At 44.1% G+C, this 18111-nt stretch overlaps 1 protein-coding gene across 4 annotated transcripts; it reads left to right on the top strand.

The window, feature by feature from the left end:
- Positions 1 to 647: 647 nt before the first annotated feature.
- Positions 648 to 17748, top strand: LOC120660232 (protein ENHANCED DOWNY MILDEW 2-like). 4 transcript variants are annotated; one of them, XR_005669444.1, is made up of 21 exons: positions 699 to 911; positions 1015 to 1535; positions 1626 to 1722; positions 2182 to 2229; positions 2315 to 2478; positions 3216 to 3312; positions 3401 to 3496; positions 9293 to 9540; positions 9697 to 9780; positions 9863 to 10321; positions 10605 to 10746; positions 10844 to 10945; positions 11653 to 11745; positions 12679 to 12720; positions 14413 to 14523; positions 14753 to 14824; positions 14903 to 15021; positions 15128 to 15191; positions 15281 to 15397; positions 15434 to 17071; positions 17169 to 17748. XR_005669444.1 is itself a non-coding variant. In XM_039938663.1 (19 exons), exons 2-19 carry the CDS (start codon positions 1105 to 1107, stop codon positions 16949 to 16951), a joined length of 4140 nt encoding a protein of 1379 aa, XP_039794597.1. In that variant the 5' UTR covers positions 674 to 911; positions 1057 to 1104; the 3' UTR covers positions 16952 to 17748. The 4 variants fall into 4 exon arrangements, 1 of the variants encoding a protein (XP_039794597.1); XR_005669442.1 differs by having other exon boundaries at positions 648 to 911; positions 1057 to 1535; positions 15281 to 17071; XR_005669441.1 differs by having other exon boundaries at positions 678 to 911; positions 15281 to 17071.
- Positions 17749 to 18111: the final 363 nt, after the last annotated feature.

The raw sequence follows: 18111 nt of genomic DNA on the forward strand, positions 1-18111 counted from the left end.
CTCGGCTCCCGTAACGAAAAAAAATTGGATACGCCCCGGTGCGCCCCTACGCGGGATACGCTCCATTTCTGATCGGACGACGACGCCACAAATTCCCGAAGCGACCCCGTGATGGGGCTCTGCTGGGTCCGCGCGGCTCGTCGCGCTCGGCTCCCTCGGCTCCCGCGTCGAATCACCCGGGCACCCCTTCACTTGACGAGAGATAAGCAAATGATTAGGAGGCAAAGGAGCTCCTAGGGGAGTGGACGGGGAACAGCGCCAGCACCTTGGACCTCTCGCCGTCGCCTCCGACGCTCCTTGGCGAGGAGAGGTAGAAGCCCTTGGAGGTCAAGTGCGGTGACGGCGATATGGACGAGGACGACGACAACGAGGGCGAGCAGATGGTGGAGCCGGAGTCCAGGACGTAGGCGTCCTATTCGAAACGGAGAACATCGCGGGCAGGGCCGCAGGGGCGCACCTGGATGTGCGTGAGCCCGGGGCGTACCCAATTTTTCCCCGTAACCCTGTAACTCGGTTAGCTCGCGAGTAGCACGTGCGGTGGCTCGAGCCAGCTCAGTTAATGAAACGGGAAAAGAACAGCTGAGCTTGTTAAAAAATCCATCAAGCCGAGTCGAAGCAACCATCGAGCCGCTTTTCCGGCCCATAACCGGCCCGTCAGCAAGACCTCCATCCAGGACTCCAAGCCCTCCTTCCACCACTTCTTCCTCGACAGCGCGGCGCCCGTGCCGGCGAGCCCCCACCCCCCACCCGCAACGGCCGCACGCTTGCGCGCTACACCGGAGGAGCCTCCTCGCTAGTGCGCGCCGTCGCCAGTGCACCTCCTCGCCTTCGCCGTCCACCTGCGCCCCCACTCCCCGTGATCACCGTGCGGTATTAGGTCCGTCCGGTCCTGGGATCGATTCCCCATCTCGGTGAGGAAGAACCCTAGCTCTCTTTAAGAATTTGGGTTTTGCGCCCCCCAAGGCCCCAACCAAACAAATTCTCACGTTACCTCTTTCTCTGCCGACCCATTAGTCGGTCGCCGATTCCTCCGCTAATCTCCGCATGGTGCGGCAGTTGATTCTCCAAGAAATTCGTGGACGCTGACCTGAGGCTGCACAGAACATGGCAGCAGCGGCCGCCATGTTGATGTCCGACGACGACGACGCGGAGCCGCAGGTCAGCGCGGTGGAGAACTACCACCTTGTTGACTCCCAGAATCACCCTGCCTGCTTCTCCACCCTGCCGCTCTGGCATGGCGAAACCAAAGATGTTGCTGAATGCAAGAAGAGGCTGGTGCTGCGGGGTACAGCAGACCCGGGCGTCATAGTATACAAGGAGGTGGTGGCCTGGAGGCTGGTTCTTGAGGGTAAGCAGCCTGAGATTGCAGTGCTTCCCGTGGATTGTAATGGGTGGATACGCCTCGTGAAGCCCAAGAACAGCTACGAGGAGGTGATCAGGAAGGTGCTGATCACGGCACAGATGCTGCATTTCCTCAGGAGGAAGCCTGATGAGCCAGAAAAAAACTTGTGGAGTCACCTTCGAAAAGTTTTTGAGTACTTTCCTTGCATGCTCTATGTTGTGTTAGTCCTTTTGTTAGGTGCTGAACTCTTGAGGCTTACAGAGTTGACTTTGTTATTCTGCAGCAAGTTTGATGTTAGACCCTCAGAGGTTGACATCAAGAACCACCGCTCACTGATGAAGCATTTTGCAGAGAAAGATCCTGTCTTAGCGAAATCAGAGGTATTTATCTTGTCCTCATTGTCAGAAATTCTCACTTGTGAGGGGTTAGCTGCGTAATCACGCTTATGTGGGTTTAACTGGATACTCACTTGCCTTGACCTGCATTATGTTACTATTCTACTTAGTTTTGCAATAAACAACATATCTAAGATTATAACTGTCTTGGCATGTCTGAGATCTTTCAGCTGTAGTTCTTGTACCATTGGAATTGTAGTATTTGATACCTTGGTTTGGATCGCCATTGTTTGATGTTGCTTTGTGATGCTTATAATCTTAGATGATAATGACTTGTAAATGGGTTGAGTTGAACATGATGCCAACCATGGGGCCTTTATTCCTTCCACTCTCTAATTAATCTAAGTGATTGTTGCAACTTTTTATTGTGTTTGATTGATGCCATTTGTAAGGTAATATTACGATGGTTATTAGAAAGGTTTTTCTGTGATGATTATTTGACAGATTTTGCAAGTATTTGCTGAAGGACGATCTAGGAAAAATATCAGTGAGGTATGCTGGTTTTGCATTTTCTTGAAAGTTTTTGAAGAGACATTAATCACAAATTAATTGCTTCTCTTAATATAATTTCAACTAGGTTGGTGAAGATAATATTGAGATTAAGCAGCCATTCATTGCTGATGATGAGGACATAGATGAGATGGTCGCTGAGGATGCTAATAATGAATCTGATGAAGAAGAGGATGAAGATTTGTTTGATTCGATATGTGCCATTTGTGACAATGGAGGGGACATATTATGGTGGGTGCAACCTTGATAAGATTGAGTAGCTACATGAAAATCTTCTCTTTCCTTGAGAATCTTGGAAGTTTGATGTCCACTTAGCTCTTAGTTGTTCATGTCTTCGATTCAACAGTCACAACACAATATTACTATATTCAGATCTATTATACCTAGTTTATTAGCCTCTAGGAGTTGTACCATGAAGAAGGTCCATGAAAGTAGATGTCAATGGTCCAGGCATCTAGCTTCTATTTATAAATTAGATGCCGTGCAGCTTTGGTTAATCAAACAAGTTCCCCCATCAAAGTTGCTATCTCAACTCAATCTGGGTTTCTCTAGCTGTAAGAGCCCCTGTTTGGCCACTGCTGGTCAGCTGTTGGCACATGCACCCACTGGAAGCTTGGTCACAACATTCATTGAATGGAATGGTGGTTATTTTATTGCTTGTGTTTTTGCCCCTTGAAAAAGCCTTTTGAATAAATGAAATTTCTTATGTGATTGTGTTATAAATTTTGTAGTCCCTCTTATTGTTATTACATTGCTTGATACCACTTTGCGGAATCTGGTTTTATCTGTTCCCTGCAATTAGTGTTTGTTCTTATGTACATGGTCAATATTATGATGTCTTCCCTGTTGTCCATGTCCTTATCTACTCTTATCTGTGTTCAACTTGTTCTTACCAATCTTCTAGCCACCTATTGTTAATATTCTAATATTTTTCTTTCCTTGGCCAACTTGTTTTATTTTTCTATTAGTTGTGATGGCCCATGTATGCGCTCCTTTCATGCAAAAAAAGGAAGTGGTGAAGACTCCTATTGTGATACCCTGGGATACACTGATGCACAAATTGAGGTACCTTTAAACATCTGAGAGATGATAAGATTAAGGGTTGAATTTCTTGTTATAATTTTCTATATTGAAATGTCTTTCTGTTTTGTAGGTGATGAAAATATTCCTTTGCAAGAACTGTGAGTATAAGCAGCACCAATGTTTTATATGTGGAGTATTGGAGCCTTCAGGTGGAGAAGAAGCTAAGGTATGTTGGCATTGCAAACAAGAAAGGGATTTATGCATAAACATTTTCACAAGTCGGGGTCTTAGTTGAAGCACCAACCAAGTTTTCACCAGTTTTAGACCTGCAAGGATCCGTTGTAATAGTCTATATCCAACTATCCAAGGTATGGGATGTTTAGGGATGTCAGCTGTTTCCTCGAGTCATGCATGCGGCGATTGAGGGATTATGCAACAAAACTTGGGCTAATAAGTTGTCATGGGTAGGAAGTACTGTTCACGCCGTGAACAGTAATAGGGTCCGTATATTAGGAAAGGTTAGATTAGATTGGTTTGCTATTTCCTTAAATTTAGGGATTGGTTTCTTAAGGGTCAAGTCTGCCCATCTATATAAGGATGGGATTATATCTCTTTTAATCAAGCAATGGAGAAAGAACAAACAATCCAAATCCCAAATATTCTAGTCTCCCTCCACGCCAACTTTGCCTGGCCATCTTCTTGGCAATGGTTATCCTCCTTATCCCCCAAATGAACTAACGTTCATAACATAAGTGGATGTGGATCACTGGGGATGATTTTACCTTTTTTTACAATAAATCTCAATTCACCATTCACCATTGTGCTGGAATGGGTATGCCTGGCCTGCTTTTTTTCACTACATCAAAATCGTGGCGTTGCCTCGATGCAACATCTGTTTTAGTTGTTCTCATAAGCACCCTAATTTATGCCAGCTCTACGCAGAATCCCTAAAAAAATGATTGTTATGACTTTAGGGCGGTATTCATTAGCTTCCGTCTAGGCTATGGAGAGGTAATAAATACCCCACCTGAACAAATTTGAGGAAGCAGGATTCGAAGACTGGTCCGCTAGCTCTTCCCCAAGGAGACTAGCCAGCTGCACTATGGCAGCTTCTCTAATTTTCATTTCACAGTAGTGTTCTCCTTGCTGACACATCCTGATTTTATCATATCATAACACTATGGAACTGTAAAGATTCTTGTCCAGTTACTGAGTTACAGTTTTAGGCTGAATTGCTATAAAACTAACTCTTTTCACCTAGGACTACAATATAAGGCTAGCAATGTTTTCTAATTGATTTTCTGAAATGATATGGAGAATTGCAAAAAAATTGAGCTCTGGCTACTCTGTAGTTGGGCCATTTGACACCAATGCTGATGCTGGCAATTTACTCAATTATCTGATCAATCATGGGTCAATAATGTGATGGAGCTGGCTTGTCTCTATTTTAAGTGCCTGCGGGCATATTTACAGTTAGAAAGTCTTCTCTTGTCAGTGGCATGGTTGTGCTCATCTTGCTCATTTAGCTGAGACAGTGGCGTAGCTAGCATTTCAGAATAGGGTGGTCCAACTTAACAAAATTTTTATTTTGGCACCATATCGTAACATGCCAATAGACAAGTATAGAATTTATCGGATGCAATATGATCAAAATCGAAAAAAATATGCCAAAACTATATCTGCAGAAAGAGATGGGGAAGAAGCAGAAGCTTATGGTTGATGCAGTAGGGCAACGAACCAACGGGAATATAGTGTGAACAAAAGTAAAGATTAAGGAGTAAAGATCTTGACTAAATTTCTAGGGTGAGCCATGGCCCACACGGTCCACCCTCTAGCTCCTCCACTGATTTGAGATGGAGCCAAATTCAGACTATACCAGCTTCTAACTCTGCATCCTTGGGGCTATACAAATCCACACAGTACTGCAGCTTAGCAGGCCGAGGATAAAACATCACCACTGTTAGAACTTAGGAGCCCAGGTTCCAGCCCTTACCTTACAGCAACTAGAGGTGCTGATTTACAACAATATCTGTCAGAGGAACTGGCACAACATTTCTGTTGGGATCAAGCTCCATTGTGCAGGCTCAACATCATCTCTTTCAATCTCAGCACCCGCGGCAAGCTCCAGCAATCATTGCTCTGCATCCTTAAGCAACAAAGCATACACCAGCTACTATTTTCTTTGTCTGTGTTAGGGGCTGGGATTGGTCACCCCAGACAAGGGCTCATTAGGGCAGCGGCACCTCCAAATCCCTGGCTTCAGTGGTGGTTATCCCTTCACTGTCAAGTTACTTAGTCGCCATGTTAGAAGAGTCAGCCAGGAAGGTTAGGTCTAAATACGAACTCCATCTTTAGGGTTAGGGAAGTCTAGAACCCTCATGTTAGGGAGCCAGCAACAACTATAAGTCTGTAGTTTGTGTTACCAGTAAAAGAATTAGAAGGGACAGCCATTGTAGCTGTCAAGCCCTCTTTCCCTCCTTCCCTTTGCCACATGCTGCCTCTCACCACCGCCACTTGTGCAGCTGACTCCAATGCCGGTCACCATCACATATTTCCGCCCAGGTCACCTAAAAATTCTTAATCTAAATCTAGACACGAAACAGTTGGTTTATTTGAAAAATTTTCAGGAGCTTCTAAGAGTTCTGGATGGGGTTTTGTTTGTGAAATCAAAGCCATCTCTTATAGAACAAAAATCAAATCCAAATTTGTTGCAAAATTGAGCCATTGGAAGAAAAAAAATCTTTTTAAATTGGGCAAAAATGTTGTAGCATTTTTAAAAATGAATTTGAACAAAAATCAAATCCAAATTCTTTGCAAAATTGAGCCACAGAAGAAAAAAGATCTTTTTAAATTGGGCAGAAAATGTTGTAGCATTTTTCCAAAATGAATTTGATGATTACTGATTTTATTGAATGACACATGGATTATTGGTCCCTATGCTGATCTTTGATAAGCTGACGGCTGTGAGTTTGGACAATAAGCATAGGAAACATGGTTCTTAAGGCGCTATGGCGACTCGTGGCGACCTACCCCCCTCACAACGCCTAGGCATATAAGGCACGTGGCGGGGTGATGCCATAGACATATCCTATTACCATGACAGCAAAATTTAGGAGCATATACATGCCATTGTTGAGCTGTTGTACCATACATTCTTCCCTTTCCAAGTGCTGCCATCCTTTCTCTTCTCCCAAGCAGCAAGCAATAAAGGAATAGAGTAGATCAAGCACAAGTAGCCAAGGGAACTAGGGAAGGGAAGCACGAGCACCAGAGCAGATGAAAAGGAAAGGGAAGACCGGAGATTGGAGAATGACCTGACCATTGTAGTCTAGTAGAGGACTGTGTTAGAGTATAATAGTCAAGGGTAGTATAGTCTTTTCCTCTATTCTAGGGTTTGGGGTGTGTCTCATGTATATGTAGCCCAAAGGGCCTCTCACCAATATATACACAGTTCACTTTTCCTCTTCCCATGTGACATGGTAACAGAGCTCCAGGTCTAGATCCGGTCCGCCACCCTCGTCCCCGCTACGCCGTCCTCGGGAGGATCGATTCTTCCCTCCTGGGGGCGGCATCCTCCAGCCCCAAACCCAGTTTTTCTTTGGTATTGAGTCGCAGCAGCAGCACTTACCCATTTTTTCCCCCGTCGGGTGCCCTGCGTCCTCCTCGCGCCGCCAGTTGCGTCGCGGATCCGGCGGCTGGAGGTGGCCGCCATCTTCATCCGGCCTCCGCCCGTCGCGGATCCGCCGCCGCCGCCCTCTTCGCCGCCCGTTGCAGCTCGTTCCGGCGTCGATTCGTCGCCGTCGTCGTCCACCCGTCCTCATCCGCGCCCGTCGCGCGGAGCCTATCCGCCGCGCCCGTCGCGCGGCCGCCGTACGCTCCGTTGCGCCGCCCATCGTCATCCGTCCGCCGGCCGCCGTCGCGGCCGCCTCATATCCGCCCGTCGCGGATCCGTCGCCGCTCTGCCAGTCGTGGAGCAGCAGCCGCCGTCCGCTCCACCCGTCGCGCCATCGTCCTCCGGCCTTCGCCCGCGCGCCGTCTGCGCGCCTCGTCCGCCGCGGCTGTCGGCGCCGTCCCCACTCGTCCGCGTCGTCGCGCCCCCATCCGCGCGTCGCGCCGTCGCTCGCACGTCCGTCCATGCGGCTGCACTGCACCGCCCGTCGCTCGTCCTCGCGCAGTGGGTCTGCTCCCTCGCCTGCTGTTCACTCTGCATTTGTGCCTTGCGGATTTCATGCCCCTTTGGTATTGATTCATTTTCTGCAGTGCGGACAGGGGGTGTGTGCGCGGCTGTGCTGCCCTGCTCATCTTTTGCTTGTGCATGCTGCTGCTATCTGCCTACTGCTGCTAGTGTCTACTATATCAAGTCATTTTCGTTTGTCTCATCTTCTAGCAGTATCAATCCAAGTCCACATATATTTTTCCAGTTCGTCAATGCCGTGCGTGTCCACCCTTTCCTTGTCAAATCAGCCCATATCTTGTTTTTATTTTGGTTAGCTGAGTCTCGTCGATTTAGCTAATCACATCGTCATTGTGGTGCGACAATGCCCTCTTGGTCCCTTTCGGAGCCGTCTTGCTCCACGTCATGATCAATGGCCGTCTATTTGTCGTCATCACCTTCCTGTCTCGCCACTTGCTGTCTTGCAGTGGTGCTTTCTACCTTTGGCTGGTTTGACACATCTCACTATTATTGTCAAGTTCAAGTCTCCAAGGCAAGGCTCGTGTTTGAGGAGTTGATGTACTGGTTTGTGAAGACTCGAGATATTTGCTCAAGTACTGGTTTGTGAAGGCAATACCCTCTTGTGGAGGAGCTCATCTACATCGACAAGTTCAAAAGTTGCACGCTTCGACGACATCTTTCATTTCGGACTTTGGATGTATCAATTTCATGTTTATGTTTAATCTAGTGCTTAGTGTCAACTCTCCAAATGCAACGTCATTGCATTCACGTTGCATTTGAGAGGGGGTGTTAGAGTATAATAGTCAAGGGTAGTATAGTCTTTTCCTCTATTCTAGGGTTTGGGGTGTGTCTCATGTATATGTAGCCCAAAGGGCCTCTCACCAATATATACACAGTTCACTTTTCCTCTTCCCATCGTGACAGACTGAAGGCCACAGAGCAGTAGATGAGGTGCACGGAGGCACGGCGGTACACGCGGCCGTGGACCAGCAGAGGCAGTGGTGCGTGGAGGCACAGAGGAGGCAGGGCCGGACGGGTCCTCATGGACAAGCAGAGATGCACATGATAGAAATATATCCTTGCTTAGGGATATTTTCCTTCCTTTGATAAACATAGCCCATGGTTGAGTCCTAGCTGGGCTCCCGTTAATCACGTCCTGTATACATAGGATGAGATCGACACCCCCCTGATTCTGTTGTTATAAGTCAGGGTGGTTGTTGCCTTATCTCATCTCGATATATTGTACCCCTGGTTACTCAGGGAGGTTATGCAATGTAATACAACGTGATTACCTTACTATCAGCATGGGGCTGCATGTGTCCTCGCGGAGATGCACGAATGGGGCCGCGGGGGTCGCCGTTGCCGTGGATCCGCCTCACTGTTGTGAGTTGCTCTCCCACCTCTCTTCTCTGTTACCCTCTCTCGATTAAGCTAGGACTGGGCTTTTGCCGCTTGATTTCTCGCCAGATTCCCGCCCGTCCCTTGAGTTGCCATCTTCGATTTCCCACGCGGCACCCATCTATGGCGCCCGCCTCATCCTCTAGGGCACCCAGACCTTTGGATGCCTAGGTGGACGCCTTGGGCCTGAGGAGGATGCCATAGGTGTCCTGTAAGGCGAGGGGGACACCTACCACCCTGAGCACGCCTGGATGCCTAGTCGTCGCCTTAAAAACCACGATAGGAATAATTTTTTTTCCTGGTGAACATTCCAAATCGAGTAATGTTATTGTTCTAGCAGTTAGGAAGTGCATCACTGCATCTCCTGAACCACCACTGCAGATCACTTATTGCTCTACAAATTTCAATGTGTGTTCTGTCCTTAGATTTTCTAATTGTTGCACCATTCAGGTATTTCTGTGTAACAATGCTACATGCGGACACTTTTACCACCCCAAATGTGTTGCAAACAGACTTCACCCTAACAACAGAAATGAAGCCACAGAATTGGAGAAGAAGATATCGGAAGGATTTTCATTTACATGCCCCATTCACTGGTGCTTTCGTTGTAAAGGTTTGGAGGATAGAACACAAGAGCCTTTGCAATTTGCTGTTTGCCGACGCTGTCCGAAGTCATATCATCGAAAGTGTTTGCCAAGGTGGTATTACAGGACATGCTCTCTATCTTGTTTTAATTTTATTACTTACTCCATTCCAAAATGTAAGAGGTTATAGTTTTGTCCTAAGTCAAACCTCTTGCATTTCGGAATGGAGTATATAGTCTCTTATTTCTCATACATGGAATTATTTTGCAGAGAAATTTCCTTTCAAGATATTGAAGAGGAGGATATCATCACACGGGCTTGGGAGTTATCAAAAAGAATTTTGATATACTGCCTGTATGTAACCTTACCAGTCGTTGAATTCCATGTATACATTGTTCAGACCATTTACTTCTCAGGTTCTCTTAAACTGTTACAGGGACCATGAGATTGATAGTGAAATTGACACACCAGTAAGGGATCATATAAAGTTTCCAGAGGTTGAAAAACCAGCTCGGGTTTTTAATAAGGGAGATAAGTTACTAGTTAAGAAGAAAAAGAGAACTTTCAGTGAGGCAGCTCTTGATCAAACTTCGAAAAATACTGGGAAAATGAAAGGCATGGTCCATGTGCAAAAAAGCGAACAAACCAAACTAACCAGCAGAGAAGTTTCTACAAAGAGTTACACCGAGGACCTTGTTTTCAAGCCTGAAAAGAAAAAAGCCAAGTTGTTGAAAGAGAAAATACAGCCAGAACCACGTGTGGCCAAGGATCCTTCTGTAAGCAGTCCAAAACCTGTAAAAGAGCAAGAACAAGAGTTGGTTGTTTTGCCTTCATCTGCTACAAGGAAGATTCCGCTGAGTTCATTTCCTATAGTGGATAGTGAAGCTGAAAAGAGGTGAGTCACTTGGCTACTTGGGAATAAAGTCTCTAGTGCACATATTATATGACTATGTGTCCAAAATTTCTGAGCCTGCAAAAGTTCCCTACAAGACTGTCAGACCTGATCAAGGCCTTGAAATTTTGTTTGTTTATCTAGTCACAGATTGCTCTCCTGTTTTAGGATTAGTGTCAGATGATTTCTTATCTTAGTTTCATGTATGTGCATTTATAGTACTATAGTAGATGATGAAACAATGTCTGAAGTTCACAGAGTGTTAAATGAGATAATTCACTTGCAGAGCCATTGCTATACTGAGAAATGAAGCCTCTAATTTGACACTGAAAGATGTTACAAGAAAGTGCAGTGTGCCATCAACTCATGTATACTCTGGCAGACAGATAGACAAGATTGCGCAGGGCAAGATTGAGCGTTCTGTTCAGGTGCTTTTTATATTCTCATCATAAAATAATTACGAATTATGAACTTTAATTTTGTGCTTGCCATTATTTTTGTTGACATCTTGAGGATGGTTTTTAGGCTGTACGAGCAGCTTTAAAAAAGCTGGAAAATGGAGGTAACGTCAATGATGCTAAAGCTGTATGTGAACCTGATGTTTTGAGGCAGCTTGCAAAATGGCATGTAAGTAAATGCTACTATCTCTGTCCTTAAATATATGAAGTTTAGGACAAGCAAATTAGTTCATCTTTGAACTAATTTTCTTGTCCTAAACATCATATATTTGTTCTAAACGTCATATATTTGTTCTACACATCATATATTTGCTCTAAACGTTATATATTTGAGAATAGAGGGAGTAATATATATTTATCCACTTTTTGGTTCTACTGTTTTTTATGACATATACTGCAGTACTGCAGTTCCTACGTTGATTTTTTTTCTTTACTCTTTCTGTGTAATTGAAGTAAATTTGTTAGAAATGTGCTGAAATTGTTCATTTTTCTATGTTAATATATATTGTCCTTATGTTTCAATCAGTACATAGCTTGTTATTTCATTGTTACATTGTTACAGTTGTCATCATCATTAATATATCTATTTTATCTAAATGTTATCTTCCCAATGTTTGTGCATGGTATGTGGATGGCAAGTTGTAAGTGTCCTTTTCTATTTTAATGGAAATGGAAGAAAGTTTATGAACTTATTATTTCTGATTGGAGACATGGTTGAACAGATTTGAGTAATTGAGTAATGGTTGTAAACTTGTGATATGTTGCGATCACAAATTCCTCCTCTGCATTGTAGCATTCTCTTCGAGTTGTTTGCAGTAATATATTCTTTGACTAAGTAGCTAATCAATTCACTAACATATTTTTTTCTCCTACCAGAGTAAGTTCAGAGTATGTCTATCACCTTTCATTCATGGCACACGCTACAGTTCTTTTGGTCGACATTTCACGAAAGTGGAAAAGCTTGTTGAGGTATATTGAAATCAACATATTATGTTGAGATAGCATGTATATTTAGGTGGTTGAATATGAAAAGGTTGATTGTATCACTTTTTAAACTGTAAAATTTTATACATCTTGTGAGATATTGAAATTTACTTGAGCAACCAAGCTTGAGAGTTTTTTTAACCTTTCAAAACAAATCCCTGTTATAATTCTTGATCTTGACTTCGTGATGGATCCTTGAAACACATACCTTAATGTATTTAACAGTTTGGGTTTGCTTTCTGCCTCCCTTGAATTTGGATCATGGGCAATTTATGGAGAAGTGCTATCATCGTAGAAAACATAATTTGCAGACCTTGGAATAAGAATGTGAATGTGGTACTTGTGTTTGTTTATGCACTTTGTACACATTTTCCAATGTTCATTATGCAAGTAAAATAAGAAGTTGGCAGATGTGAAAAATTGAAATGAAAGAAAACTATGGAAGAAGAGGCTAAATTGTCTTTGTATGGCTCCCATTCATAACCTCTATGTACTGTTATCTTTTATTTCTGCTGACTATTCAATTCGTCTGCCCAAGTTATGTTCATATCTAACTTATTAATCACTACGCAAGTTTTTGAAACTTCTTAAGAATGCAACCCATTAAAAAAAGCTAGAGCATGTAGAAGTCGAAAGGAAAACATACTTAAAAAAGAAAAATAGCAGGAAAAAAACTTGTTCTAAAATGCACCTGCAGAATATAGTGATGAGAGGAGAAATGAGTTGGATTATGGCAATGTCAGAGGGACGTGGATCTGTATTGGGAATTGATGATAGGTGATGGAGGTGGGAGATGGGAGGGGGGAGTTATTGATTTTTAATATCTATATAGTATGGTGTGTACCATAGTTACCCTTACCCCCTTGAATATTTATTATATTATTCCATCTTCATCATTACCTTGCTTGGTTCTTACAGATTGTTGATAAACTTCACTGGTATGTGGAACCTGGCGACACGGTATGTTTCTTTTCTTAGTATGAGCAGCACATTGTTTATCATTATCTAGTGTAGACATCGACAATGGGTGACAGGTTGCGCTGGGAGCTAGCTCACACCCCCCATCCTGCCTTCTCGGCCAGCCTGTTTGGTCAAATCGCAATTTGCTTCCTCTTCCTTCCCTCTTTTGTTGACTCATAACTTCCCTCTATTTTCTTTCCCGTGATCTCCTTTTATTTCCTCATTTCTTCCTTTTCTGCCCTGCCTATAGCAGACATGATGATGGCCGAAGGGCCGATGGCTTCCCTCATTTATTGAACTCCATAGATTTGTTGCCCTGACTTCTGCATTCCTGTTCAGCAACACCATGGTTTTACTACCTCTGTTTTTGCTTGTTGTTGCTTCTGTTTGAAGTGGTTCATCCCCAGCTCAATGTCAAGAATGCTTTTTTGAATGGCAAGTTGCGTGAGGTCGCAGCCACCTCTAGGGTACTCCGTCCCGGATGTTATGATTTGCCGGCTGCGTCGCTCTCTTTACGACCTCAAGCAGACTCCTCGTGCTTGGTTTGAGCACTTCTCTGTGGTCATTGATCCTCACACTTTCCGTGGGCGCACACTCCTCTAGGTTGATGACATGATCATCACTGGTGATGATTTTTAGTTCATTGACTTTGTAAAGAACCGTCTCAGTGACAAGTTCTTGATGTTCGATCTAGGCCCCTTCATTACTTGGTCTTGAGGTCTCTTCCACGCTTGATGGCATTTACCTCTCTCAGGAGAAGTATATTCAGGATCTCACTCGTGTCGCTCTCAACGATCACCATACAGTTGATACGCCCATGGAGCTAGGTGTTCACTTGCGGGCCACTGATGGTGAACCCCTTGCTGATCTGACTCGCTATCGTCATCCTGTTGGCAGCCTTGTCTACCTTGGGATCACTCGTCCTAACATCTCTCATCTTGTTCATATCCTTAGTCAGTTTGTCGCTGCTCCTACTCAGCTCGACTACACTCACCTTCTTCGGCTTCTTCGATATCTTCATGGAACCATCTCTCATCGGCATCGACTGTTCTTCTCTCGCTCCAGCCCTCTCCACCTTCAGGCATATTCTGATGTGGCTTGGGCTAGCGATCATTTTGATCGCCGTTCTCTCTCTGCTTATTGTGTCTTCCTTGGCTCTTCCTTAATTACCTAGAAAACCAAGAAGCAGACAGTTGTTTCTCGTTCAAGTGTTGTGGTGGAGTTGAGGGCTATGCGACTGTGACGGCTGAGGTTACCTAGCTCAGGTGGCTACTTGAGGATTTTGGTGTGACGGCTTCGACACCAACTCCTCTTTCTTCTGACAGCACTGGTGCAATCAGTATTGCTCATGATCCTGTCAAGCATGAACTTACCAAGCACATTGGTGCTGATGCTTCCAACATGCGATCTTTTGGCCCTTCACTATGTGCCTTCAGAGTTCCAGTTGGCTGATTTCTTCACGAAGGCTCAGACGAAGGCGCAGCACAGCTACTTCCTCTCCAAACCCAGTGTTGTAGACCCACCATGAGTTTGAGGGGGGTGTTAGATGTATATGCTTTGTGTTTTTACTCACTAGTGTATGGTGCTTTATGCACTTTGTACATCTTCATATCTGCCCTTTGGGCATGACAATATATATATATATATATCTTGAGTTGCTATTCCTAATACTGAACTCGAATGATCTTGCAGATAGTGGATTTCTGCTGTGGCGCAAACGATTTCAGCCGGCTGATGAAAGAAAAACTTGACAACGTTCCGAAGAAGTGCCATTTTAAGAATTATGATCTTATCCAACCAAAGGTGAAACTTAAGACAATTGAATCCTTTTTTCTTTGTTTGAATTTCCTTTTAAATCACTGTTTCAGTGATCTAATCAGATGTCATTACTTTCTTTTAATCAAATAGAACTTCAAAGTTGATGCACTGCCATTGGTCATTTTGTTATTTCATGACCAGGCTACTGTTGATCATGGTTAGTTCTTTAAAGTTTCAAGCTTCATGTAACTTGTCTGTGCTTTCAACATTGCAGAATCACTTCGGCTTTGAAAAGAGGGATTGGATGACTGTCAAGCCGAGTGAGCTGCCTTGTGGATCTCGACTAGTATGATCTAATTGGACTTTATCAGACACAATTTAGAGTATCTTAACTAGTTATAACTTTTCATTGTTTATTGATTAGGTTATGGGGCTTAATCCTCCATTTGGGGTCAAAGCAAGTCTTGCAAACAAATTTATCAACAAAGCATTGTCATTCAAGCCTAAGCTCATTGTACTAATTGTCCCTAAAGAAACTGAAAGGTATGCACCATATTCCTGTTGGCAGAATATTTTGTTGACATCTCCGTCTCACATTTCCTTTTGGGAAAAATTGTTTCCTTTGTGCTTTCATTGTCTGGGTATCCAGGTTAGATCAAAAGAAGACGCCTTATAATTTGATTTGGGAGGACAGTGAATGTCTTGCTGGGAAGGTAAATAAACTTTGATGCATTTTATTGAAACTCGTTGGCCTTCTTGCTTTCTAGTTGTTTTGGCTTCACATCTTTCTTGTAATTGGCAGGCATTCTATTTGCCTGGTTCTGTGGATCATAATGAGAAAACAGTTGAAGGGTGGAATGCATCTGCACCACCCCTCTACTTGTGGAGTCGTCCTGATTGGACAAAGAAGCACATGAGAATAGCTGAAGAGCATAGTCACACCATCACGGGGAAAATAGCTGAAGAGCATAGTCACACCATCACGGGGAAAATAGCTTGTCATGTTGACTATCCATCAGATGACCCTGCGAGGGAAGAAGCCGAACCTTCTGACATAATAAAAGCTAGATCAGGGAAAGGAAAAGAGATTACAGGAAAGACATCTTGCCATAGCAAAGAGGATAATCTATCTGAAGATCTGGTGAGGAAACAAGCTGAGGCTACCAACAAATGGGAGTCCAGGTCAGGGAAAGAGAGACAGACAGACAAGACTGCATGCAATGACAGAGAGGCCAATATACCTGATGACCATACTGCCAAGAAGCAAGCTAGATCTGAAGAGATGAGAGGACCTCTAGCGAAGATTGCAGTCCATGTGAAAGAGGCCAATATGTCAGATAACCTTCCAGTTAAGAAAGAAACTGAACCTACCAGCAAAGTCATCCCAGGAAAAGAGAGAGAGAATGGCAGTTACGAAAGCAGACCTGATAACAGAAAGAAGTGGACACCTGATTATGTAGAGAGCCTTCCTCCTGAAAAGCAAGTGGAAGTTGCATATGAGGAAACAAAAGTTACTATTCCTAGGAAAGAGAGTATTCAGAATGAACACAGAGGTGCTGGCCACGGAAATAGAAGAAGTTCTTGTGGAGAGGAAATCAAGAGCGCTCGGCACAACTATAAGCAAACATCAGCAGGGATGCTGAACATCAAGTCCATGGATGGAGGGAATTCTGACATGAATATCTCATCCCCTGATAGCAGTAATGCTCGAAGTAAATCCAGGAGCTATTCCCCTGCTTTACCAACTGAACACCCTTCTGATAGGATAGTTCACCCAGATAGTTACTGCCCCTCGAAAGAACTTTATGACCCTATGCCAAATAGCTCTACTTATATGGGAGGTTATTCAGCAAACAATGATGAATTATTTGATGAACTCACGTATCCCGACATTGAGAATAGTTCAAGGATGAGGGGCTCCAGCATCGACGAAGTAACCAGGCCCTATTTTCCTGCACCAGCCAGTCTGTACAGCATGCAGTCTAGAGATGATGGCAGCTTGTACAGGCGTCCGAGCTCAGAATATTTGAACACTAATACTTCTGGGAGGAGCCTAGCTGCTGATGTGGCTATGCAAGGACAGGGCATGAGATATGATGGCCAATTTGGTGACAGTTGCCAAGCTAGTAGGATCCGGCTAACCACAGGCCCACAAAGTATGCATGGTGGTACTGGTGCTGATTACCCGTTGGCAACATACTCCCATGGATCTTTTGGTGCTGGATTTAGCCAGCCTGCTTCATCTACTCCCTCTTTTGGGCTCTCAGGTGCAGGCTTACAAGGAGGCTCGGTGATGGACAAGTATGCATGCGCGCTCTCAGGTCCAAGTGGGCCACAGAGCTCCGTTATGGATAAATATGCTCCCTCCCTAGACGGAAGAAACAACACAAGGCCGGAGAGCTCCTTGCATCAACAGTACCCAATCGGACGACCTGGCTCTTATGGTGGTGGTGGCCGTGGAACTAATAACTAGAGTTTGAGGTAACGAGGGATATGCTGCCTAGGATCTGCTGACATGCCTTTTAGCTGTCCTTTTCATTCAAGGCATGGTAATACAGAAGGTTCAAGCTCCCACCTTGTTTAATCACTCACGGTTAGAAATCTTTTTTAGCAGTCTGTTTCACATTATAATAGTGTTCTTGGGGGAAGTAGAATGCGTGTTATAAATTCTGATTAGTCTATATTGACAGGATCAGCCAGTTGGGTTCGAAAATGTGAATCTATGATATGTAAAGCATGGCGCCATCTGCACAGAATGAACGACTGAAGTGCCAGCAAGACTTCAGAAGGCTTGGACATGCTTTATTTGTATATATCACTAGTCTACGCTTGATTTACGGTGCTTGTTATTGGCTTCTGGCGTTTTTACGTGCTGCCAGGCATCCAGCAAGCTTGCGGATCTGTTTTGATTATATCGCAAGGCTCTCGAGAATGTTTGCAATAACGTTGTGCCCAAATTCTTTTTTGAGTGATCTCTGCCTAATGGTGTGAGGATCAGGTGAACTGAAGAAGGAATTGGGAAGGAAAGAATGACAAAACGAGCAAAGTTCAAGAGCAACACGGCAATAATTCACCAGATCCGCAAGATCAGTTCAGATACAGATCGGCTATGGTGGCCATGATATACTAGATTAGGGTTTTCGATGTCTTCCCAGGCAAGCCTTAAATACAAGTAGGTTATAGTGATTACAATAGGGAATGAATTAACTTAAGAAGTAATATTGCTTAAGGTTTGGAAATGGAAGTAAACCAGTTTAAGGCGTTGAGCTTCGTCATGTTTGCCGATGATCATTATATATGCGATGGACATGCTGATGACCCTTAGATATGCGATGGACGGCTCAACTCTAAAATTGACGTGTTCAAAAAAAAAAAAGTGAGGCACTTGACACTCCATTCAGACTCCGGGATGCCTGACAAATTGATTGGCAATTTTTTTTTTGTCAAATTTGCAGCCCAACATGTTGGGACAATAATCTCGCGTGTATGCACACCTAGCTATTCTCTCCATCTCTAAAACAAAGTCATCAGCCATATTTGTTGCTAATTGACCATCACATGCACATATATTCAGTTATGCACGTATCAAATGGGGTAACCAATATGATTTTTTTTAGGACGGAGGGGGTACAT

The sequence above is a fragment of the Panicum virgatum genome, chromosome 2N, assembly GCF_016808335.1.
Source record: "Panicum virgatum strain AP13 chromosome 2N, P.virgatum_v5, whole genome shotgun sequence".
Lineage (NCBI taxonomy): Eukaryota > Viridiplantae > Streptophyta > Magnoliopsida > Poales > Poaceae > Panicum > Panicum virgatum.

Excerpts from the sequence above, each read along its gene's own strand:
- LOC120660232 (XM_039938663.1), top strand. The coding sequence starts at position 1,105 with ATGGCAGCAGCGGCCGCCATGTTGATGTCCGACGACGACGACGCGGAG. Across the intron at positions 3,497-9,292 it reads CAGGTGGAGAAGAAGCTAAG|GTATTTCTGTGTAACAATGC; the intron begins GTATGTTGGCAT and ends TGCACCATTCAG. Across the intron at positions 14,825-14,902 it reads TGCCTTGTGGATCTCGACTA|GTTATGGGGCTTAATCCTCC; the intron begins GTATGATCTAAT and ends TTTATTGATTAG.